Here is a 25,897-nt window from a genome sequence, read left to right as displayed (position 1 = left end):
ACAAATGCTTCTGTTATTTCTAACCATGATCTCTTTGAAGAGCTCTTTTGTCTTTCAATGTCTCTTTCCTGTTTGAGCCACATCACTCTTCAATGGATGAAGGCTTAAGTGGCTTCTGTGGTGAGAATCTTACTCTGTGTCATACCCTGATTGACCGTGGAGCTAGCTCTGCTCTATATTGCACAACTACAAGTATGGATGATGGAATGTCAGGATCAAAATCTGGATCGTTGGTGTGGTTCCAGCTGCAAAATCAGACATGCGAGGTTTAGTCAGCTCTGTTTTCCCCCACACAGGCTGTATGAGGGACAACAGCCCATGCTGGTCATCATGGATCCCGACATGATCAAAACAGTGCTAGTGAAAGAATGTTACTCTGTCTTCACAAACCGGATGGTAGGCCTATATTTTCAAATGTATTAATCAAACTTTTTATTTTTTAATAATTATATATTCATGGAAACTTGCCCAAAAAGTGTACAGGAAAGTGCTTTGTGCTTCCTCCTGTTTCCCCCAATGGTGATGTCTTATTTAACTATAGATACAGCGTATTTCTGTCACTCTAGTAACAGAAACTTGACATTGACACAATCCACAGAACTTGTTCAGAGTTTCTGCTTTATGTGCCCTCATTTGTGCGGGTGTATATGTGTGTGTGTGTAGCACTATGAGAATGTACCCATGTGTATAATTGCATGACTATCAGCACAATATATACAGATCTGTTCTATCACCAGGAGGCTCCCTGCTGGTATTCTCCTGTTGTTACAATGTGTAGCTTGTTTTTTCTGCTTCGCAGGGTCTATAGTAGAGAAAACTTTTTTTTTTATTTCGAGGAGGCCAATTTATCCATTTTTCTCTTATAGATTGTGCTTTTATTGTAAATTATTCTCCTAGTACACTTTGTCGCTGGTGTTTTTTCTAAAAGTTATATGGTTCAAGGCAGGGCACGGTGGCTCACGCCTATAATCCCAGCACTTTGGGAGGCCGAAGTGGGCGGATCACAAAGTCAGGAGATCAAGACCATCCTGGCCAACATGGTGAAAACTCATCTCCACTAAAAATACAAAAATTAGCCAGGCGTGGTGCCGGGCACCTGTAGTCCCAGCTACTTGGGAGGCTGAGGCAGCAGAATCACTTGAACCCAGGAGGCAGAGGTTGCAGTGAGCCAAGATTGCGCCACTGCACTCCAGCCTGGCAACAGAGCAAGACTCAGTCTCAAAAAAAAAAAAGTGATATGGTTTAATGCTTTACATTTAAGTTTATGATACATTTCGTGTTAATTTTTGCATAAGATATAAAGTTTAGGTCATAGTTCACTTTTTGTGGCCTGTGGCTGTGCAATTTTTCCAACATCATTTTTGGAAAGGTTACTTGCCCTCTTTGGGGTTACTTTTTCACAATTGTCAAAAATCAGTTGAGTATATTTCTGTGCATCTCTTTTTTTTCTTTTTTTCTTTTTTTTTTTATTGAGACAGAGTCTCGCTCTGTCAGCCAGACTGAAGTGCAGTGGCGCAATCTCAGCTCACTGCAACCTCTGCCTCCTGGGTTCAAGTGATTCTTGTGCCTCAGCCTCCCAAGTAGCTGGGATCACAGCCAGGCACCATCATGCCTGGCTAATTTTTGTATTTTAGTAGAGATGGGGTTTTGCCATGTTGGCTAGGCGGGTCTCAAACTCCTGGCCTCAAGTGATTCGCCCACCTGGGCCTCCCAAAGTGCTGGGATTACAGACGTGAGCCACTGCACCTAACCTAAGCATCTATTTCTCATTCACTATTTTGTCCCATTGATCACTGTGTTTATTCCTCCACCGGTACCACATTGTGGTGACAATAGTAGCTATATAGTAACCTTTCTTTGTTTTTTTTTTTTTTTTTTTTTGAGACGGAGTCTCACTCAGTGGCCCAGGCTGGAGTGCAGTGGGCGATCTCGGCTCACTGCAAGCTCCGCCTCTCGGGTTCATGCCATTCTCCTGCCTCAGCCTCCCGAGTAGCTGGGACTACAGGCGCCCACTGCCACGCCCGGCTAATTTTTTACATTTTTAGTAGAGATGGGGTTTCACCTGTTAGCCAGGATGGTCTCGATCTCCTGACCTCGTGATCCACCCTCCTCAGCCTCCCAAAGTGCTGGGATTACAGGCATGAGCCACGGCACCTGGCCTGTACAGTAACTCTTAACATCATGTAGAGGGATTCCTCACATTTTATCTATTGTTTCAGAATTGTTTTCGTTCTTTTTCTTTTTTCTTTTCTTTTTTTTTTTTTTTTTTTTTTTTTTTTTTTTAAGACAAGGTCTCCCTCTGTCACCCAGGCTGGAGAGCAGTGGGGAGATCTTGGCTCACTATAGCCTCTGCCTCCCGGGTTCAAGCGATTCTCCTGCCTCAGTCTCCCAAGTAGTTGGGATTACAGGCATGTGGCACCACGCCCAGCTAATTTGGGGTATTTTTAGTAGAGACGGGGTTTCGCCATGTTGGCCAGGCTGGTCTCAAACTCCTGACCGCAGGTGATCCGCCTGACTCGGCCTCCCAAAGTGCGGGGACTACAGACGTGAGCCACCACGCCTGGCCCCTTTTCCTTTCCATGCAAATTCAGAACAAGCTTGTCAATGTCTACAAACAAACCTGCCGAGATTTTGATAAGTATTGGATTAAACCTACAGGTCGGTTTAGGGAAAATCTGTATCTTTACTACGCTGAGTCTTTCAAAACGTGAACATAGTATCCCTCTCCATTTCTTTAGGTTTTCTTTTATTCCTTTCACCAACATTTTGTAATTTCTAGCATAGAGATCCTGTACATGTTTTGTTAGATTCACACCTGAAGTATTTCATTTTCACTGACATGTAAACAATTTTTTTTACTGTATTTTCAGATAGTCATTGTTATTGCGTAGAAATAACAATGCGTGAAAAAAACAATTGCGTGATTGATTTTTGCATGTTGATCTTGTGTTCTACACCCTTGCTGAACTCACCTTTTAGCTCTAGAAGTCTTTTTGCATATTCCTAGAGAGGTTCTACATTGATCTTTATGTCACCTGAAAATAGAGGCCCTTCTATTTCTTCCTGTCCAATCTGTATGCCTTTAATTTTTTTCTTGTCTATTGCACTGAGACATCCAATATGATGCTGAATAAGAATGGCGAGAGTGGATATTTTGTATTGTTTCTGATCTTGGAGAAAAGCATTCATTTTTTCACCATTAAGTGTGATTTAGCTGAAGGGTTTTTTGTATATTTTTTTTCCTTGTTTTCCAGAATATCAAATTGAGGGTATTTCTCTTTCTTCCTAGTTTGCCAAGTTTTATCATAAATAAGCATTGAAATTCTCCATTTTAAAATACAGTTTGGGAAGATGGAAGAATATTTCAAGTTATTGGACTGATAGGCCTGTCCTAAGTTGGGAAATAGCATTATTTTCCTTATTTTTCCTCTAATCCTGGGAGGGGAAATAAAAGAGAGGGACTTTTCATGTAATTGCATTGTTTCTTCAAAGTGCATTCTTAGTCTTTTACTTATTACTAATTTTTTTTCAAAAGTCACTAAATCAAACCACTCCTCTGTCAAGTTCCTCATGCTATAGATGTATTAAAGACAGAGCTGCTCTGAGGCAACGTGCAATCTGCCAACCTGCCTCTCTGTCACCAATCCATTTCTGCTTTGCACAACCCTGGAGGAGATGCTAGGTCTTGTTCCCATCTATTCTACTGGAAGAACTGGTTCTCTTCCATGTGGAAACCATGCATTTAAAAGGAGACTGGGATATAGTGACTAGAAACCACACCACTTGCCTCAATTCCACCATCCCCCTTCCATATGCTTACAGGAGGCTACGCATTCAAGATAAATCTTTATTGAGCATCTAGTATAGGGCCTGCCACCCAGTAGACAGTTACTAAGTATTTGTTAAATTCATGATGTCTGTTTAACACATTTTCTACAACCATGGAGATCTCTAAAACTTATGTAGGACAAAATACTTCTGCTTTGAACTCTAGCCTTTAGGTCCAATGGGATTTATGAAAAGTGCCTTAAGTTTTGCTGAAGATGAAGAATGGAAGAGAATACGAACATTGCTATCTCCAGCTTTCACCAGTGTAAAATTCAAGGAAGTAAGAAAATAAGGTGACTTATAATTAGAAACTTAAAGGATGAATCTGGAGACAGGTAGTAAGTATCATCATAGTTCCTTTCTAATGGGTAGTCCACGGAGTTTGAGTTTTCTAAAAAGGGTCTTTTCAGCTGGGCACGGTGGCTCACACCTATAATCCCAGCACTTTGGGAGGCCGAGGTGGGTGGATCACCTGAGGTCAGAAGATTGAGACCAGCCTGGCCAACATGGTGAAACCCCGTCTCTACTAAAAATACAAAAATTAGCCAGGCGTGGTGGCGGATGCCTGTAATCCCAGCTGCTTAGGAGGCTAAGGCAGAAGAATTGCTTGAACCTGGAGGCGGAGGTTGCAGTGAGCCAAGATCGCGCCATTGCACTCCAGCCTGGGCAACAAAAGCGAAACTCTGTCTCAAAAAAAAAAAGGAGGGCGGGGGGTGGTCTTTTCTATTTGTGTCCTAGAGGACATGGTCAATCATTACAAAATATCATTGACTGTTCCATTCTGGGCAAAGCCATGTCCTTCTGAGACTCGAGTCTGCATAGTTAACTCTGGGTGGTGTTGTGTTTTAGATGGTCCCCATCATTTCCCAGTGTGGAGATATGTTGGTGAGAAGCCTGAGGCGGGAAGCAGAGAAGAGCAAACCCACCAACTTGAAAGAGTAAGTAGCACAGTCTTGAGCTTCTGAGCTGTCATGAGCCCCTCCAGCTGCCTGCAGTGGAGCTGATATTCCCACCGTTGGGTTACTCCAGTGGCCGGACAAAAGCAGGGCTGTGGTGTTGCAGCTCCAATAGGCCACCCAAGATGGTGTTGCTCACAAAAGAAAGCTAGGAAGCTGAGAGAAGAGGATCTTCTCCCCTGTGCACAGGAGCCAGGAATAACTTACCTGTTACATTGTCCCCTTGGATATTCCAAAAGAATAATACATTGTGTAGAAAGAAAAAATAAAAACCTGATTGTACTAAAGTTTTGAGCATAGACGTTATGGAGTGGTGGGAGGGGTACGTGATTGAGAGCTGTTGGCTGGCAGTGACTGGGGCAGGAAAGTTACAATGAAGAAATTGGAATAACTTCAATCCCTTCATTACTTTGCTGAGGATACCACCAAAATATGAACTGTTAAACCTTCCCACCACTTCTAATTTCTCCAATCTTAAATTTTAAAAGACTCTGTAATGGCTATAGGTAGGGCAATGCTATTATTGTTTATTGTCTGAACTGGAATATAATTTAAATTATGCTGGAACAACATGTATAAACTCAGCCTGTCCTGGGCAGACTGGGGACACATGGTCACTTGGCTATGGGATACCCCGATCAACTTTGGAGTGACCTATTATTCCTTTAATCAGTATCACTGTTAGTTCTTACTTTTACAAAAATAATCTGCCCTCAGAGCAACCTCAGATCCCAGGAGCTGGGGAAGAGTAGGTGTTTCAGGAGCCTTATCAGAGACTGTAGCGGAGACATGATGTTCATAGCAAGCCTGAACAGGGTGTGGCTGTTCTGTAAAGTGCTGAAGAGACATCAGCTCTGGGCGTAGACTCTCGGGTCTGGCAATGTCAAATTTATTGATTGGCCGAGAAAGAGTTAATGATTTTATTCTTGTCCTGCAGAAGCACAGTGTTGACGCACCTTTTACCATCCACACTCAACACAGACGACTGTAACTGTCTGATTATTGGGTCTGTGTCTCCCTATGACTGAGGTCCTTGAGCTCAGAGGTGGGTTTAACTCACCTTAGTGTCTCCATCACTCCCAGGACAGGACCAGCTGCATCACTGGTACCCAATAAATGCCTCCTGAGTATGAAGGGAGATGATGCAGCAGGTTGTTGTGAATGTGTGTGGGTTTTCACCTGTCTTGCTCTGACATAGCACTTCTTGCTGTGTGTATAGCAGAAGGAAGGTAAAGAGGTGCTGGTTTTAACTTTCCATGTCTTACTCTACTCAGTTTCTTTGGGGCCTACACCATGGATGTAATCACTGGCACATTGTTTGGAGTGAACTTGGATTCCCTCAACAACCCACAAGATCCCTTTCTGAAAAATATGAAGAAGCTTTTAAAATTGGATTTTTTGGATCCCTTTTTACTCTCAATATGTACGTGGACTTTTATGTTATTTCTCTCTCTCTCTCTCATCTAATTTTTAAAAACAGCTTTATTGAAAACAAAATTCACATACCATATAATTCACCTACTTAAAATGTAGACGTCAATGGTTTTTCATACATTTAAAGATATGCACAACCATCACCGTTGTTAACTTCTGAACATTTTTGCAAACTTCTGAACATTTTTTGTAGACTCAGAAGCCACACACCATTTAACCATCATCCCCTTCCAATCTTCTTCACCTTTTTTTTTTTTTTTTTTCAGACAGAGTCTTGCTCTGTCACCAGGCTGAAGTGCAGTGGTGCGATCTGGGCTCACTAAAACCTCCACCTCCCGGGTCCAAGTGATTCTCCTGCCTCAGCCTCCTGAGTAGCTGGGATTACAGGTGCGCATCACCACACACGGCTAATTTTTGTATTTTTAGTAGAGACGGGGTTTTGCTATGTTGGTCAGGCTGGTCTCGAACTCCTAACCTTGTGATCTGCCCGCCTCAGCCTCCCAAAGTGCTGGGATTACAGGTGTGAGCCACCGTGTCCGGCCTTTTTTTTTTTTTTTCCAATGGAGTCTCGCTCTGTTGCCAGGCTGGAGTTCAGTGGCATGATCTTGGCTCACTGCAACCTCCGCCTTCCATGTTCAAGCGATTTTTGTGCCTCAGACTCCCAAGTAGCTGGAACTACAGGCACGTGCCACCACACCCAACTAATTTTTGTATTTTTAGTACAGACGGGGTTTCTCCATGTTGGCCAGGATGGTCTCGATCTCTTGACCTCGTGATCTGCCTGCTTCAGCCTCCCAAAGTGCTGGAATTATAAGCGTGAGCCACCGTGCCTGCCTTCCTCACCTTTTTTATGTTGCCCAGGCTGGTCTTGAACTCCTAGCCTCAAGCCATCTTTCTGCCTTGGCCTTCCAAAGTTCTATTGTGCATAGTGCTGCTGTGAATAATTGTTTACAAATTTATGTTTGAATACTTGATTTTTCTTCTTTTAGGTATATATTCAGCAGTGGAATTGGTGGGTTTTATAGCAGTAATTCTATGATTCACTTGTTAAGGAGTTTCTAAACTGTTTCCCACAACAGCTGCACCATTTTACGAGGAATGTATAAGCATTCTAATTTCTCTACATTCTTTCCAACACTTGGTTTTCTCATTTTTTAAAATTATAGACACCCTACTACATGTGAACTGGTCTCATCGTTATTTTGATTTACTTTTCTCTAATGGCTAATGAAATTGAGCAACATTAGCCATCTTTATATCTTATTTAGATAAATGTCTATTCAAGTCTTTTGCCCACATACAGCTGAATTCTTTTTGTTAATTTGTAAGAGTTCTTTACATATTCTACATACAACTTCCTTCTCAGGGATATGATTTGCAAAATTGTTCTCCCATTCTATACGTGTCTTTTTACTTTCTTGATATTGTTCTTTGAACTGTATCTTCTTTGAACTGTGTCTTTTTTTTTTTTTTTTTTTTTTTTTTTGAGACGGAGTCTCGCTCTGTCGCCCAGGCTGGAGTGCAGTGGCCGGATCTCAGCTCACGGCAAGCTCCGCCTCCCGGGTTTACGCCATTCTGCTGCCTCAGCCTCCCGAGTAGCTGGGACTACAGGCGCCTGCCACCTCCCCGGCTAGTTTTTTGTATTTTTTTAGTAGAGATGGGGTTTCACCGGGTTAGCCAGGATGGTCTCGATCTCCTGACCTCGTGATCCGCCCGCCTCGGCCTCCCAAAGTGCTGGGATTACAGGCTTGAGCCATCGCGCCTGGCCTGAACTGTGTCTTCCTTGAACTTCTTTGAACTTTAATTTTGATGATGCACGATTTGTGTATTTTTCTTTTATTGCTTATCCTGTAGGTATCAAATCTAAGAATCTATTGCCAATTGTGAGGTCATGGAAGATTTGCCACCTTGGTTTTCTTTTAAGGGTGGTATATTTTTAGCTCTTCTGTTTAGGTCTTGGATGCATCTTGAGTTTCATTTTATATGCAGTGTGACGTAAGGGCCCAGCTTTATTCTTACACTTGGCTATCCCATTGTCCCAGCACCATCTGTTGAAAAGACGATTTTGTCCCCATTCAATGATCATGACACCTTCCTCAAAATTCAGTGGACCAGAGACGTGTGGATTTATTTTGGACTGTAAATTCTATTCTGTTGAACTATATTTCTATCTTTATGCCAGTATCACATTGTCCTGATTATTAGAGCTTTGTGGTAAGTTTTGAAATTGGGAAGTATGAGTCCTGCAACTTGATTCTTTTTCAACATTGTTCTGGCTACTCTGCATCCCTTACAATTCCAAATCAATTTTAAAATCAACTTGTCAATTTCTACACAGAATCTAGCTAGGATTCTGATAATACATTAAATCTGCAGATCCTTTTGAGAAGTACTGCCATTTTGACCTTTTAAGTTTTCTAATCTGTGAACATGGGGTGGTGGTTCCCTTTATTGGGATACTCTTTCGTTTATTTATTTTTTTTTAATTTTTTTATTTTTGTTTTTATTTTTTTGAGAAGGAGTGTCGCTCTGTCGCCCAGGCTGGAGTACGGTGGCGTGATCTCGGCTCACTGCAAGCTCTGCCTCCCGGGTTCACGCCATTCTCCTGCCTCAGCCTCCTGAGTAGCTGGGACTACAGGTGCCCACCACCACGGCTGGCTAATTTTTTGTATTTTTAGTAGAGACGGGGTTTCACCACGTTAGCCAAGATGGTCTCGATCTCCTGACCTCATGATCCACCCGCCTCGGCCTCCCAAAGTGCTGGAATTACAGGTGTGAGCCACCACGCCCGGCCTCTTTCATTTATTTCAACAGTGTTTTATATTTTTCAGAGTCTAGGTTTTGCACTTTTGTTAATGTTATTCCTAATAAGTGTATCACTAATATTTTGATGCTATGGTAAATACAATTTTTAAATTCCACTTTTGGATTGTATATTGTAATGTACAGAAATACAGTTTATTTCTGTATACTGACCTTATATCTTCAAATATTTCTGAACACATTTATTAGTTTTAATAGGTAAATAGAAGTGCTGAGAGAAGTATCCTTGTCTCATTCATGATCTTAGGGGGAAAGGTATTAACTATGGTTAGCTATGGGTTTCATAGATGCCCTTTATCAGGTGGAAGAATTCTCTTCTATTTTTAGTTGTTAAGTGTTTTTATCACAAAAAGCTTTCAGATTTTTGTCAAATGCTTTTACCGTACATACTGAGACGACTGTGTGTTTTCATTGAATTGACATGGTATATTACACAATCTTGTTTCCCTGGGGTAAACCCCTCTTGGTTATGGTATATAATTATTTTTATATGTTGCTAGATTGATCCAGTTTGCTAGTATTTTGTTAAGGATTTGTGCATTTATATTTACAAGATCTGTTAGTCTGTAGTTTCTTTATCCTGTGATATATTTGTCCAGTTTTAATATGATGGTAATACTGGCCTTATAGAATGAATTTGGAAATGTTTCCTCATTTTCTAGTTTTTGAAAGTGTTTGTAGAATGGGTATTAATTCTCTTTTAAATATTAGGTAGAATTCATTATTGGAACTATCTGGCCTGGCCTTTTCTTTGTGGGTAGTTTTGATTACTGATTCAATCCCTTTACATGTTATAGATCTATTGTCTGTTTCTTTCCAACTCAGTTTCTGTAGTGTGTGTCTTTCAAAGAATTTGTCCATTTTACCTGTTACCTAATTTATACAATTGTTCTAATACTATAATTGTTAAGAGAATGTCTTTATGCTACTTTTTATTTTTCTTAAATGTCAGTAATAATTATTTCCCCTCTTTTATTTCTGAGACTAGTAAACTGAGTCAACTCTTTTTATTTCTTCATCAGTGTAGCTAAAGATTTGCCAATTCTGATGATATTTTCTTTTTTGTGGTAACATTTGAGCTTTTTTTTGAGATGGAGTTTTGCTCTTGTTGCTCAGGCTGGAGTGCAATGGCACAATCTTGGCTCACTTCAACCTCCACCTCCTGGGGTCAAGCGATTCTTCTGCCTCAGCCTCCCGAGTAACTGGGACTACAGGCATGCACTACTATGCCCGGCTACTTTTTGTATTTTTAGTAAAGACAGGGTTTTTACCGTTGGTCAAGCTGGTCTCAAATTCCTGACCTCAGGTGATCCAACTGCCTCGGCCTCCCAAAGTGCTGGGATTATAGGCATGAGCCACCGCGCCTGGCCTTGAGCTTTATTTTTGAAGCTAATTTTTTATTCTTAACCTTTGTGGATACATAGTTGGTGTATATATTTATGGGGTACATGAGATGATTTCGATACAGACATGAAATGTGAAATAAGAGCATTATGAAGAATGGGGAATCCATCCCCTCAAGCATTTATCCATTGAATTGCAAACATTCCAATTGCACTCTAAGTGATTTTAAAATGTACAGTTATTATTGACTATAGTCACTCTGTTGTGCTATCGAATCATAGGTCTTATTCATTCTTTCTAACTATTTTTTGTAGCCTTTTATTATCCTTACCTCCCCCGCACCCCCTACCCTTCCCAGACTCTGGTCACCATCCTTCTACTTTCTATGTCCATGAGTTTTGAGTTTTGATTTTTTTTTTTTTTTTTGAGACAGAGTCTCAAAAAAGTTGCATGATCTAGGCTCACTGCAACCTCTGCCTCCCAGATTTAAGCAATTCTCCTGCCTCACCCTCCTGAGTAGCTGGGATTATGGATGTCCACCACCCCGCCCAGCTAATTTTTACATTTTTAGTAGGGACGGAGTTTCGCCATGTCGGCCAGGCTGGTCTAACTCCTCACCTCAGGTGATCCGCCTGCCTCGGCCTCCCAAAGTGCTAGGATTACAGGCTTGAGTCACCGTGCCTGGCTGATGATATTTTCATGGAACCAATTTTTGGTTTCATTGCTTTTCTTTATTGCTTTTAAATCTCTATTTCATTAGGTTACACTTCAGTTTTTATTAATTTCCCCCTTTCTGCTGACTTTAGTTTTAGTTTACTCTTCATTTTTCAGTGTGTTATGGTATACATTTAGGTTATTGATTTGAGATTATCTGACATTCACAGCTATAAATTTCCCTCTGAACATTGCTTTGGCTACATCCCATACGCTTTGGCATATCATGGCTTCATTTTTCTTCATCTCAAAACAATTTCTAATTGTCCTTTTGCTTTCTACTTCAGCTCATTGGTTACTTAAAAGTATATTGTTTAACTTCCACATATGTGTGAGTTTTCCAATTCTCTTTTCTCTCTCTCTCTTTTTTTTTTTTTTTTTCTCTTTTTTTGAGAGAGACAGTTTCATTCTGTCACTCAGGCTGGAGTACACTGGTACAATCTCAGCTCACTGCAACTTCTGCCTGCCTGGTTCAAGCGATTCTCATGCCTGAGTCCCGAGTACCTGGGACTACAGGCACATGCCACCACACTCGGCTAATTTTTGTATCATTAGTAGAGATGGGGTTTCGCCATGTTGGTCAGGCTGATCTCAAACTCCTGACCTCAAGCAATCTGCCTGCCTCAGCCTCCCAAAGGGCAATTCTCTTTCTCTTATTGATTTCTAGTTTCATTCCATGGTAGTTGAAGGACATTTGCCATATTGTTTCTATCCTGACTACTATTTCATGGAAAAACATAATTAACTAAAGCAGCAGGCTATGATCTGGGCTATCCAAAGAGACTCTAGTCCAGTAGATAAAGGCTAAGAAGTCAGGGAATTTAATTCTGTTCCTTTGGTCACTCTGAAGATGCAGAAGGGACCACTGATCTCACTGCTATAGTAGAGGCCCCCATGTGTGGATCTGCTCTTGCTCAGCCATTGGCCTGGAAGAGGGGCAAAGGTCATACAGGAAATGGATCCTGGTGGAGAACTCTGAAGTCTATAGGTAGAGAAAATTGTAATTGCTGAAGGTAAATTTCACATTTTTCACGATGATTTCTTTTTTCTTTTTCTTTTTAATTTTCCTATAGCACTCTTTCCATTTCTTACCCCAGTTTTTGAAGTCCTAAATATCGGTTTGTTTCCAAAAGATGTTACCCATTTTTTAAAAAATTCCATTGAAAGGATGAAAGAAAGTCGCCTCAAAGATAAACAAAAGGTAAAATCTGGTGGTGGTGACATGAGAATGTTCACTTTTTTATTATGTTTTTGGGCTGTTTACGTATGATCTGTGCACTTATCTGTGTTTTTTAAAGGCAGATAGAGAACTTTAGAGCAAGAGGGTTTTTACATTTTGCTGGGAATAAAGAAGGTGAAGCTTGGGGAAGAAAGAGAATGAGTGAAACAGCATTTGGAATTTAATAATAGGCAAGACTTTAGTATATTATGGCATAAATAATGTAGAGATAGAAGCTTTACCGCTTCTCTTCCTTTCAGTAAATTGTCAATAAATTTGACTGTATAAAATTGTCAATAAATTTGACTTATAAAATTGCCAATAAATCTGACTGGATAAAAATGACTGCATAAAATTATTTTATGGGTATTACAATTTCCTCAGTTCTTAGATTAGTAAGGAATCATTTCAAGTCCAAGCCTGCTATTTTTACACTTTCTTCAGCAGAAGTCCCTACCAGGCTACCTGCTGAAGTAAGTGTATGTTAAATTTCAGTCCTGTCATAGCCTGGACTGGGCAGGAGTCTTCTCTGGGCATTGTGGGTGCAAGCTGACTGACCCAGCTTTGCCTTCATGAACCCTGGAGACCAGCCCGATGATGATGCCTCAAAGTCAGGAATGCAGGACTGGGTCCCCTAGGTGACAGTGAACGTTGTATAGAGTTCTAGGAGTGGGGAGTATTTGAAGATGCATTCAAAACAGCTCCCCTGGGATTATCCTGATATTAATCTATTTGTCCATTGGTTAAGAATAAAGCCAGGAGAACAAATAGGATTGAAATTCAGGACTTCTTCCTGTTCAAGAAATTATGACTAGAGAATGAGCTGACATCTCTTTGGCCAGGAAGCTGTGTCCAAAGGCCAGAGAAGCTGGGGATCAGGGAGAGCAAAGACAAAAAAGCAGAGAGACATGACAAATGGATTTCTCTCAAGGAAACATCCTGCTCTCCAAGGTTTTAGATGCGTGATTTTATTCTAAACATTGGTGACTCAGGCAACACCCATTACACTTCTGAACTTAAAGGCAGCATAGTCTCAGGAGGGGTGCTTAGGACTGGACTCCTGATTCACTTCTGACGTCACAAGTGACTTTCTGTCATTAAATTTCTCTTTTTGCTTCTAGCACCGAGTAGATTTCTTTCAACAGATGATTGACTCCCAGAATTCCAAAGAAACAAAGTCCCATAAAGGTAACCAAGGACTGTATCCGGGGGCTATTGATGGGGACAGTTGGAGAGAAGGCCCTGTTCTGAAAATGTGCAGAAAGTTTTCCAGGAAAATGAGAATTTCTTCAACATTCCAGAAAGGCACACATTTGGATGTTATAAACAATAGCTGGAGGCACTTTCTAGAAGCACACAGGCATAGCCACATCCCAGGCTTGAAGGGCAACCCTGAACAAGTGTGGCATGCCTGGAGGTCGGTCCGTGATCTGTGGATCACCCGCATCAGATCAAATGCCAGTTCTCAGCCTCCTCCAGATCCACTTACTCAGAACCTCTGCTTGGAAACATACATCTAACATCCAATCGGGAGACACACTGTCCAAATAAGGGTGATTTTAACTGGAAACACTTGGTGAAAGTGTGTTTACCAGGTTAATCTACTGACGGGTTTTATTTTTCCCCTATGTAATGAAAAGTAACTGTGGGAAAACCTCTAAGACTGTGTAGTGCCCTTTTCCTCTTCAATTTTTCGCCTACTAGTTTCACCACCCATGGATGGTTTTGACTGAAACCATCATTACTATGATGGTTGCAAAATAATGACCATGATCGATTTCAAGCCACCAAGGTTTGACAACCATATGACATAATTGTGAATATTAACAATTAATTCTAAAGAGCAAGAAATGGAGGCGGGGCACGGTGGCTCACATCTGTAATCTCAGCACTTTGGGAGGCCAAGGCAGGTGCACCTGAGGTCAGGAGTTCGAGACCAGCCTGGCCAACAAGGCGAAACCCTGTCTCTACTAAAAATACAAAAACTAGCCGGGTGTGGTGGCGCACACCTGTAATCCCAGCTACTTGGGAGGCTGAGGTGGGAGAATCGCTTGAACCAGGGAGGCAGAGGTTGCAGTGAGCCGAGATCCCACCATTGCACTCCAGCCTGGGCAACAGAGTGAGACTCTGTTTCAAAAATAATACTAAATAAATAAAATAAGTTAAAATAAAGAGCAGGAAATGGTTAACTCAAACACACCGTTGTAAATATGTCTTCATCTACTTGTCTATCTATGTGTCATGTATCATCTGTCCATCTGTCCCAATACAACTTTGTGTGAAAAGGGAAACAGTCTATCGTTTCATTGCTCGATACAGACATCACTAGATACATGTGGCTATCGAGTACTGAACATGTAGCTGCTGCCACTGAAGAACAATTTTTAAACATATCTAATTTTAATTAATTAAATTTAAGTAGCCACCTGAGGCTAGTGCCTATCCTACTGGGTAGCAGATCTACACTTTGAGATTATGATTTCATTTCAATTCCGTGTCCTGGGGTTCATGCCAACTGAATAAGATAATTGGAAAGTTGAATTTACCCACAACATCATCACAAAAATTATCACCAGTAAATCACAACTCTGTAGACCTTTCTCACACTCATCTTGTATTGTTTTCAGTTATGAAATACATGGTTGGAGTGGGCACCATATTTATTTTAGTACCCTAGGTCTCTAAAGGTCTTAATCCAGTCCTGATCAAACAGACCAATGGCTGACTGTGCTAAGCTTTTCTCGAAAGAAATATCAAGAGGGAGGCCAACCTCTAGTCATAAACGCTGTTCAGTGAACATGAAGTGGAGCAGAGAGAATCGGGCCAGGATGGAATAGGCACTATGAATTCCACTCACGGGACCCTACTGTTTTTATATTTCATGTTGGCCAATGCCCATCTATAAATGCATTCTTCCTGTTGTGTTATTATTATTATTATTATTATTTGAGATGGAGTCTCACTTTGTGGCCCAGGCTGGAGTGAAGTGGCCTGATCTTGGCTCACTGCAACCTCTGCCTCCCGGGTTCAAGCAATTCTCCTGCCTCAGCCTCCCGGGTAGCTGGGACTACAGGCGCCCACCACCACATCCAGTTGTGGATTTTTTTGTATTTTTAGTAGAGGTGGGGTTTCACCATGTTGGCCAGGTCTCAAACTCCTGACCTCAAATGATCCTCCTGTCTCAGCCTCCCAAAGTGCTGGGATTAAAGGCTTGCACCACTGTGCCAAGCCTCCTGCTGTTTTATTAAAACCATTCACTGGACTACAGTCAATCACCTCACTTCTAGATTTTTGTCTTTGTAGCTTTGGTATATCCAGAGATCATCCATTTTGAAGACTTGTGCCCTAGAAACTCTATTACTTGATGTCACTCAAAGGTGTAATCCATGCTTCCCAAGCCATGCTGGGCACAAAAATTACCACACCTCATGAAAGTTCAGATTTTGATTCTGCAGTTTGAGGGTAGGGTTTGAGATTTTGCATTTCTAATAAGCTGCCAGATGCTGCTGGTGCTGCTGGTCCACGGACCACACATTGAGTGGCAAGAGGTGATCTGTAGCCCAATCTTCTTCCCTTGGGTTCCCTCCAACATGCTTAGATAAAAGATCCTTTATATTTCCCTAAAATCAAACCTTAGCATTGCAAACTCTCTCATTGTTTGTTAAGCTATATTGTAGCTAGAGTAATTTAAACTGGGGAGAATGTTACTCCATGTTTACTTACAGGTAAAGTACTTTTATGATTATCCAAGGGATATCCCCATAACACTGAGTATGTTAGACAGAAATGCTCTCTCTGAAAGTTACCCAGCTGTGCAACTGGTGGGGATGATATCATGAGGAGTGGATGGCCCACAATCGCGTAGACCCTGGAAAAAAACTGGATTAAAATGATTTTGCCTTGTTCTAGCTCTGTAGGATACACATCAGAGTGAAACCACCCCCAGTGTGACTGAATTGCTTTTCTATTTTTGCCCCTAGGGATTTGGGAGCTTCACTGGGATTTCACTGCATCTAAACTGTGATGATCTACATTGGCTGCTTTTCCTAAAATGTCTTTCCTCTCCTTTCAGCTCTGTCTGACCTGGAGCTTGTGGCCCAGTCAATTATCATTATTTTTGCTGCCTATGACACAACTAGCACCACTCTCCCCTTCATTATGTATGAACTGGCCACTCACCCTGATGTCCAGCAGAAACTGCAGGAGGAGATTGACGCAGTTTTGCCCAATAAGGTGAGTGGACGATCCCTGGAGAAGGAGGGAAGAAGTGAAGCCTCAGCAAAATCCCTCCTCACCATCTGCCAGGAGAATTTTTTCAAAAAGTGTAAGCATCAGTTCTTTCATATACTCTATGCATAAAGGCTCTAAGAGGAAAAACAAAGGGAGAAACGTAAGTAGTGGATGCTTCTTGCAGAAGATCTTTGTAAAACAGTGCTGATCCTGCTGCATCCATTATCTGTTACCAACATAACACCAAGTAAAAAATATCCAGAAACCTCAATGGCATCTAAAAACAACCATTCATTGCTCACAAGTCTGGATAGTGAGTTCTGCTGATATTGGCCGGACTCACTCTGTTCTGGCTGTTGGTCTGATGGAGCCTGGCACTGGGTGCGCTGGGCAGGCTGACTCAGCTCTGCCTCACACCTCTCTCATGCTCCAGTCAAGTAGCTAATGGTGAAGAAGCCAAGCTAGGAACCAGAGTGCCTGACACCTGGGCCAAACACTTACCCTCTACAATATTACCTTCCAAATATAACACCAAATGCTAGTCACGTATTACCCACACTGTTTTCAGAATTCTGCCAGAATTGGAATTCTTTGTGGTGTAATGAGACCTGGCCTTGGGGCTGGCCCTGGTTTGGCAGTGAGGTGAACACAAAGGAATGTTCATCTAAGCTCACGGTCCAGGCCTAAAGGAACAAGTGGGAGACTGTTCGAGAAAGAGAGGATGGGGCTGCATGGAGGGTTCCTATCCTGTTTATAACTCTCAATAGCACTGAAATTGTGTGCCCTCTCCAGTTATAAAGTTCTTTTGTCAGCCGGGCACGGTGGTTCACGCCTGTAATCCCAGCACTTTGGGAGGCCAAGGCGGGCAGGTCACAAGGTCAGGAGATCAAGACCATCCTGGCTAACACAGTGAAACCCCGTCTCTACTAAAAAAGACAAAAAAATTAGCCGGGTGTGGTGGCGGGCGCCTGTAGTCCCAGCTACTAGGGAGGCTGAGGCAGGAGAATGGTGTGAACCCAGGAGGCGGAGCTTGCAGTGAGCCGAGATCGCACTACTGCACTCCAGCTTGAGCAATAGAGCAAGACTCCGTCTCCAAAAAAAAAAGTTCTTTTGTCATATTTGGGTTACAAAGGAACTAGTTTATTCCCAAACTATTTATAAAGTTTTTAAATAACACAGAGTTACTCTCCACATTTTTTTTTTTTTTTTTTTTGGGGATGGAGTCTTGCTTCGTCACCCAGGGTGTAGAGCAGTACGGTGATCTCGGCTCACTGCAACCTTCGCCTCCAGGGTTCAAGTGATTCTCGTGCCTCAGCCACCCAAATAACTGGGATTACAGGCGTGTGCTACTATGCCCGGCTAATTTTTATATTTTTAATAGACACAGGGTTTCGCCATGTTGGCCAGGCTGGTCTCAAACTCTTGACCTCAAGTGATCCACCCACCTCGGCCTCCCAAAGTGTTGGAATTACAGGCATGAGTCACTATGCCCAGTCTAAACAGGACTTTTCAATTTTAAATGGCTGTATGAAATAGAGGATTTGCTTTTTTACATTTTCTCTTTCCTTGGTATAGATGCATAGCCTCTCTTTGGAAAGGTGACACTGGCTTAGGCATATTTTAGGTGATTCAAATGGCCATCGTCTAATAGTCATGCTTGTTCACCCAAGAAAGAAAACACATGAAATGGTAACATCAAGGATTTCAGTCTCTGTGTAGGGGATTGTGCCAAATTCATAACTCCTCCACACATCTCAATGGGCCATTGAGCACATTGCTGCGTATGGACAGTTATTAAAATAGTTTATAAATGCAACAATCTTTTACCAGTACAAGTTATTCTCTGGAGCTCCTAACACTTCAATAGTACTGCATGGACTAAGTTGAAAGTTAATTCCAAATCTCAATTTATCCAAATCTGTTTCTCTCTTCCCAGGCACCTGTCACTTACGATGCCCTGGTACAGATGGAGTACCTTGACATAGTGGTGAATGAAACGCTCAGATTATTCCCAGTTGTTAGTAGAGTTACAAGAGTCTGCAAAAAAGATATTGAAATCAATGGGGTGTTCATTCCCAAAGGGTTAGCAGTGATGGTTCCAATCTACGCTCTTCACCATGACCCAAAGTACTGGACAGAGCCTGAGAAGTTCTGCCCTGAAAGGTACAAGGCCCCTGGGAAGGGAGCCCTCCCTCAACTAGCCTGGTGGAAGTATATTCTGCCTCTCTCAATGCACATAGCAATCATTTGAATATGTGCTTTTTTATTTTGGAAGTTTTTTATTACAAAATGATAACTGTCAAACTTTACAAACCATAGATTAGGAAACACCTTATAACAACCCTCATTAACTATGTAATGCATGTCTTATAGGCATTTTTCTATGCATACAGACATTGTTAAAAACTAGTACACTATCACATTTTATTTGAGTTTGAACTGCTGCTTACTTCATTTCAAAGTAAACCATAACCTATCTACTATCTTATGTTACTACATATTTATGTATGCATAAGCTGTAATTCATTTCACCATGACGTTATTTTGAGTATATAAGCTTGTTATTCATTTCAGTGTTTCTTTGCCATGCCCTTTAGCACTCTGAATTTAGCACCATGTTTAGGACATGTTTCCACATTCCTTTTTTTTTCAACATTGCTTGCGGTTTTCCGTAATGTAATTGTAAAAGTGCAAGCTGAGGTCCTGAGACATCCTCATCCCTGATGGTTTAAACCACTTCATTGACGACAGAGGGAAGCAGAGATTCTCCTGGTCCTGTCTGTGTCTGCAGTCCTGTGCCAGCTCCCTTATACTCTCAGTTGTTGGTGACTCTTCCAAAGCAAAGTCACCTGCTTTCTAGACTTCTCGAGAAGTTCCTCCTTGGAAGTGTTGGGCATGATCTTCTGGGAATTCAGAGCCAAGGTCAGGCTTTGGGCACAGTTTGCACTCTGGAAATAGTTGATATTTTCCCATTTTGGAAAGGAAAATTTGGAATGAACTTTGTAGGGCACTGGTTGGTGAGGCCTGGGATCTAGACTTTTATTGGCCCCTAACTGTAAACTTCCCAATGGCGGGGACCTTGTCTTGTTAGGCATGCTGTCCCTACTGCTGGCACAGACTCTGTACATAATACTTGTTGAAAGAGCAAATCTGAATTGACCAAGTTCTCTGTTTTCTGGAGTAGAGGACTTCTGTGTTTCCTCCATCTCGGCACTTCCGCCTCCTGTGGCTGCACCAACACAAAATCAGAGACCGCTCACTGCACTTCTCTTTGTATCATTCAGTCACCAAACAGATAGTAAGTGGGTACCGTGTGTCAGGAACTGGACCAGGCAGTGAGAAATCCATATACTAAAAAAAAGTCTGTTGTGAAGAATGTTTGACATACACATAACTATCATCTATAGACACCAAGCTATAGAATAGTATTAATGCATCCCCGTGTGTTTATAACCTGTCTCAACAGTCAATACTGCACGTCAGCTGCCCTGTCCACACACCATCACAATCCTCTCTGTGACTACAATGCTATCTTGAAGCAATAACCTGTAACTATTTCAGAATTTTCTCTAAAATATAAGTACTCTTTTAAAAACACATAACCACAAGGGCATTATCACTTTCCTCCATCAAAATTTTTTCTCAATATAATCAAATATTGAGGAATCAAATTTGAATAAACATGGGTTTAACCTTCAAAAAATGTATAGCCAGCCAGGTGCGGTGGCTAACGCCTGTAATACCAGCACTTTGGGAGGCTGAGGTGGGGCTCGCCTCCCAAAAGCCACCATGCCCGGCCTAACGTGTAGTTTTAATAGTTTTTATGTTTCATTAACTTGTTTTTATCTACTTCTGTGAAACTAGGTTCAGTAAGAAGAACAAGGACAGCATAGATCCTTACAGATACATACCTTTTGGAGCTGGACCCCGAAACTGCATTGGCATGAGGTTTGCTCTCACAAACATAAAACTAGCTGTCATTAAAGCACTGCAGAACTTCTCCTTCGAACCTTGTGAAGAAACTCAGGTCAGTAAACTTTCTTATAAATAATGTTTATTGGGAGTTTTTTAAACTGAAAAGTCTATGTATTTTTTTAAATTATTGTTCATCTTTCAATAATTTGCTCTGTGGGACAAAGAATCTAATTGGAGCTATCTATAATCCTTAAAGATGAATCTCTTCTGGAGTTCAAAATCTGTGACTTTATAAAGACAGAACTATAAAGATCATCTAATATCAATATAGATTAGCATGGTATAATTAAGTTCAGTCTCTGTGAACTTGGGCAAATTTTAAATTCAGTTTCATGTCAACTGTAAAGATAAGGAAGTGTTTTGCACAATCATGAAGTGCAATGATTACTTTGTCAGGACTTTTGAATGGTGCTTTCCTCCACTAGAACTTGCAGAAGCCTTCTCATGACAGTGTTTCTCAACCACTAACTATACATTGGAATCACTGGGGAGCTTCAAAAATTCATGTTGCCTGGATCATCTCACAAATTCTAAACTAATTTGTCCAGAGTTGTGGCTTTAAAAGCTCTCCCATTGGTTCTCACGTGAAGCCAATGTTGAGAATCACTAATTTAAGGCATTTCTGCCAGATAGAAAAGATGCTCATAGTCCAAGGCCATCCTGACCATTTGGCCTTATCTTCCAGGAGTGCTGCTTCCCTGCTTCATACAAGCTGTACATCTTTTCACCCCAATAATAGCCCTATAAATGTTCTTCTTTTCCTTCTCATTTTGTTCTTATCCTACAAGTCCTACATCAATTCCCCAAGCCACTCTAAGAAACCTTCCCCATCGAGTACAGGGCCAATTATTCTTCTGCTTTGTTACAGTTTATTGCAGGCTGGTATCACCTAATTTTATACTTTTCATTACACCAATCAGTTTTATCCTGTAAGTCTTTTCTCTATTCTAAGAATTTCTCCTCTCTGCCCCATTTACGTTGTTTTGTTTTAATTCTTTCATAAAAGTCCAATAGCATCTTGCAGGGGACATTATCCGTTGCAGGCATTCTATACATGTTTAAGGAGTGATTTGCAGTTGATTTGGAGTCCTTGGATACAAGTTTTAAGCTATTTAATTTTTAAATTTAACATGTGACATTTGTATATTTGAGTGTGTGTGTCGATCTACAGGAAAAACATATTCATGCCATTTGAAATGTAAAAATAATGAGTCATATTAATAGAAAGATATGGAATCCTTTCTCTGAAAAACTTAATGAATACTTGTCATTGATTTATATCAAGCAAGGCCCTATAAGTCTTATTTCTAAGACTTGTGCATTTACTATGCAACTCCTATTCTAAAGTAGGCTTTGTGCATGGGAAAGAAGAAGAATAGATAGTGTTTCAATCTTATTTGTGGCTTTAGGGAAGCTGTGTATCCATTCTCTAAGTGTGTACAGACAGAGGCTCAGCTCTGAATAAAAGCAGGTCTCTGCACACGTGGGATGGGGTGATACTCCCTGGCAAGTTCCCAAGCATCTACTAGCTGGCACTTTTCAATTTCCATGACAATTTCCCTGCCCTTCACTTAACTGAGATCAGAACATTTCTCTGCTGGCTGCTCCCCTGACACTGAAGAAGTGACTTGGTGAGAATGAGGGCTCAAAGTATTAGTCAAAACACTATAGGCCTTGAGAAGCTTCCCATTTGCATTTCCTTTGGAAATCAAGAGAAGATGTAAAAAACAAAAGCATAATGCTTCTTGAAGGTCTCTTCCCATCATTACACTGGATGGGTTCGGTTGGAAGAAGTTAATGAATTCTTTATAAGTTGAAGACTGTCCATTTAATTGAAATATATAACACCTACTGAGGATTATCTTGCAAGTTTCATCATACACAAAATTAACTTTAAATGACTTTTCTAAAATAGTTTAACATAATGCCTAATAATCTGGATTTGATTTTTTAAAATATCTCTTTGCTTAAAATTTAAATAAAAAGGAACAGAAGCCAGCATGAACAATCTCAAGCCTGGCACAGAATAGATACTCAATAAACATTTTGTTAAATGATGAATGGTAAATGCTTTCACTATCCAGTCTTCACAGAGCTCACTGAACAAGTACAAAGAAACCAACATGTATGGTGCTGAAAGTAGTTTTTAAAAATCATTGCAAAGCATTACCCTTGATGTCGTCTTTTTTACTTTGCTTCTATCTTTTCTTCGTTTGCTTCATTGTTTCCCAATATTCTTGTTTAACTTTTGCAGATCCCACTGAAATTAAACAATCTACCAATTCTTCAACCAGAAAAACCTATTGTTTTAAAAGTGCACTTAAGAGATGGGATTACAAGTGGACCCTGACTTTCCCTAAGGACTTCTACTTTGTTCAAGAAAGCTGTATCCCAGAACACCAGACACTTCAAATTGCTTTGTGAATAAAACTCAGAAATGAAGATGAGCTTAACCTAATGTATTGGGTGAATAATTAGAAATGATCTACATTCATTGAGCTCTCATTGTCTGTGTAGAGTATTACACATTGCATACTATGAAGGAGGTGACAAATCAGTGCCAAATAAGTACAGTCACCTTCTCTAGTTCTCATAAGACTATCTCCTTGCCACCTCCAGTTAGTACCCTCAGGTCCTCCTGAGCTCTGATCAGAGAATAAACTTTTCTCTACAATTTTACCAATTTTTAATGAAAAGGAAAATTATAGTTGTGATTATTGTAGTGGCATTTATATTACATGTTCTATTTGTGATATTCTATAGTAAGTATTATATTGAGAAAGTCAATAAACACCTCTTTACAAAACTGTTATCTGATGTCTTCCTGCATATTAAGGATGAATCTACAGAATTAGATCAATGAGATCAACAATTAAATATTTTTGGTCATTACAATTGCTGGTTCTATGGGGCCTTTTACAGAACTCTAAAGGATTGATTGATTATTAATTGATTATTAATTGATTATTAATCTAGGTGTGAGTTAAACCACTGTGACTTTGCCTATTGTTTAGAAAACATATTTGTAGTTTCATTTGCCTCTTTTGAAGCACACAATTTGGTAACATTCAACTTAGGAACATATTTTTACATTATTAGTTTTGACTAAATGTTATGTATCATCTCAACTGATAGTACTGGAAGGCAGGGAACATATTTTCCTACACTTGTTCTATTTCACCTTTTACTCTCAAATGTTTTAACATAATGAACACTGAATAAGATGTGGTTTATTAGTCAGTTGATTGGGCAGCAAAGCTAAAGGCATTCATCAGTTTCAGCCGGTATCAGAGGCTGCACAGAATTCTTCGTTTTCCTTTTCTGCTTCATCCCAAAGAAATAGGGCTATATATTCCCAAATTTTCAAAATAATGTTGATATTTTGACCTCCTCCCATGGCTCATGAATGCTCTCAATGGCATCTAGAGTAGTAAATCCTTTCCAGAAGGCTTTCAATTGACTTTGCCCAGATCCATCAGAGGAATCACTATCTATGGTGGCTATAGCCTTATGAAATATATTTCTTAAATAATTAGACTTGAAAGTTAAAATTACTCTTTTATCCACAGCTGTAGAATGGATGTTTTGTTAGTAGGCATTAAAGCAACAATAATCTTTTTGTCATCTTCATCAGAGCTCTTGAATGACTAAAAGTATTATCAATGAGCAGTGATATTTTGTTTTGTTTGTTTCTATTTTATTTTATTTTAGGTTTCAGGATACATGTGCAGAACATGCAGGTTTGTTACACAGTTAAAGGGGTGCCATGGTTTGCTGCACCTATCAACCTACCACTTAGGTATTAAGCCCCACATGCATTAGCTGTTGGTCCTGATGCTCTACCTCCCCCGCCCCCGCCCAACAGGCCCCAGTGTGTTGTTCCCTGTGTTCATGTGTTCTCATTGTTCAGCTCACACTAATGAGTGAGAACTTGTGGTGTTTGGTGTTCTGTTCCTGTGTTAGTTTGCTAAGGATAACAGCTTCCAGCTTCATCCATGTCCCTGCAAAGGACATGATCTCATTCCTTTTTATGGCTGCATAGTATTCCATTGTGTATATGTACCACATTTTCTTTATTCAGTCTATCGTTGGCAGGCATTTGGGCTGATTCCAAATCTTTGCTATTGCGAATAGTGCTGCAATAAACAGGCTAAGTCTACCTGAAGTCAATTATTGTCTAATTTTATCTAAAATCATCTCAAGAGGCTAGACCAGCACTATTTGCTTAGGAGTTGTACTTATGTAAGGAAATTTAACTGGTAACAGATACAAGGTTTAAAAAGAAAAAACAAAGTGAAATTAATAGTAATATGATAACTCTAGTTTGCATAATGCTTATGAGCCCTGAACCTAGGATTAAAGGCAAGTAATTAAATAAACCAAATGACCATAGGGAATTAGTTGAGACAGGTTGTGTAACCATGTGGCCAGTTTTTCTTATTTTGTGTATATGGGTCTCCACTTTTCCAGAGTGAGAACGAAGCCTTGATTTTTTCATCTTGCCCAAATTCCTATCTAAGGCATCTAGGGAGTCATGCCCTACAAACCATAAATTCTCATCAGATGGGTTTTATTTAACCCTATATGTCATGACTTACTTTCCAACCTGAGTTTGGCATAACATTACGTGACAAAGAAGAAACTCAAAATATTTTACCCCAAAATATGTTTCTTTGCCATATCTTGAAATGGTCCTTTGTGGGGCATCTGTAAAGAATTTGCATCTGTAAAGAATCTCTTTTCATCATGTAGCTAGATCTTTTTCTTCCAGGCCCTCCCAATCCTGAAGAGATGAAGTAAGAGTCTAACACCTTTTAAAGTTCTGAATGGGAAATATTTGTCATCTATTGTCTCTAAGGGCAGCCACTATAAGACTTCAAAAGAACCCTGGTCTCCACAAGCTTTTTTTTTTTTTTCTTTCAATCTTAACCTGAACATTTCCTTTCTATCCATCCCAGGTCTTTAAACAAACTCAACCAGTCAGAAAATGTTTAAATTTACCTATAGCCTGGAAGCACACACCCCCTCAACATCCCACTTTGAGTTGTCCCACCTTTCTGAACCAAACCATTGTATTTCCAAAATGTATTTGATTGATGTCTCATGCCTCTCTAAAATGTATAAAACCAAGACACACCCCTATCACCTTGGGCATATGTTCTCAGTACCTCCTGAGGGCTGTGTCACAGGACATGCTCACTAATATTTGGCTCAGAATAAATCTCTTCAAATATTTTACAGAGTTTGATTCTTTTCATCAACAAAAGGAAATTGCCCTAATATAGCATGTACTATTAGCAATAATGTTACCCGGAAGGGGTCCCAGTCCAGACCCCAAAAGAGGGTTCTTGGATCACTCGCAAGAAAGAATTCA

At 40.5% G+C, this 25,897-nt stretch overlaps 1 protein-coding gene across 7 annotated transcripts in view; it reads left to right on the top strand.

Moving 5' to 3' along the window:
* The window catches only part of LOC126950478 (cytochrome P450 3A43), a 44,312-nt gene extending 21,336 nt beyond the window's left edge, over positions 1–22,976 (top strand). For 5 of the 7 annotated variants that reach the window (XM_050784030.1, XM_050784036.1, XM_050784031.1 and 2 more), the window contains 10 exons: positions 297–396; positions 3,995–4,108; positions 4,678–4,766; positions 6,059–6,207; positions 12,173–12,300; positions 13,440–13,506; positions 16,391–16,551; positions 18,485–18,711; positions 20,413–20,575; positions 22,778–22,976. In XM_050784030.1, the coding sequence (XP_050639987.1) occupies positions 297–396; positions 3,995–4,108; positions 4,678–4,766; positions 6,059–6,207; positions 12,173–12,300; positions 13,440–13,506; positions 16,391–16,551; positions 18,485–18,711; positions 20,413–20,575; positions 22,778–22,873 (1,294 nt within the window). In that variant the 3' untranslated portion in view covers positions 22,874–22,976. The remainder of the gene's footprint in view (positions 1–296; positions 397–3,994; positions 4,109–4,677; positions 4,767–6,058; positions 6,208–12,172; positions 12,301–13,439; positions 13,507–16,390; positions 16,552–18,484; positions 18,712–20,412; positions 20,576–22,777) is intronic. The other 2 variants (XM_050784032.1, XM_050784035.1) reach the window with 1 other exon arrangement.
* The last annotated feature ends 2,921 nt before the right edge of the window (positions 22,977–25,897 follow it).

Source organism: Macaca thibetana, chromosome 3, assembly GCF_024542745.1.
Source record: "Macaca thibetana thibetana isolate TM-01 chromosome 3, ASM2454274v1, whole genome shotgun sequence".
Classification (NCBI taxonomy): Eukaryota; Metazoa; Chordata; class Mammalia; order Primates; family Cercopithecidae; genus Macaca; species Macaca thibetana.
This window is presented reverse-complemented; position numbering and strand designations above follow the sequence as displayed.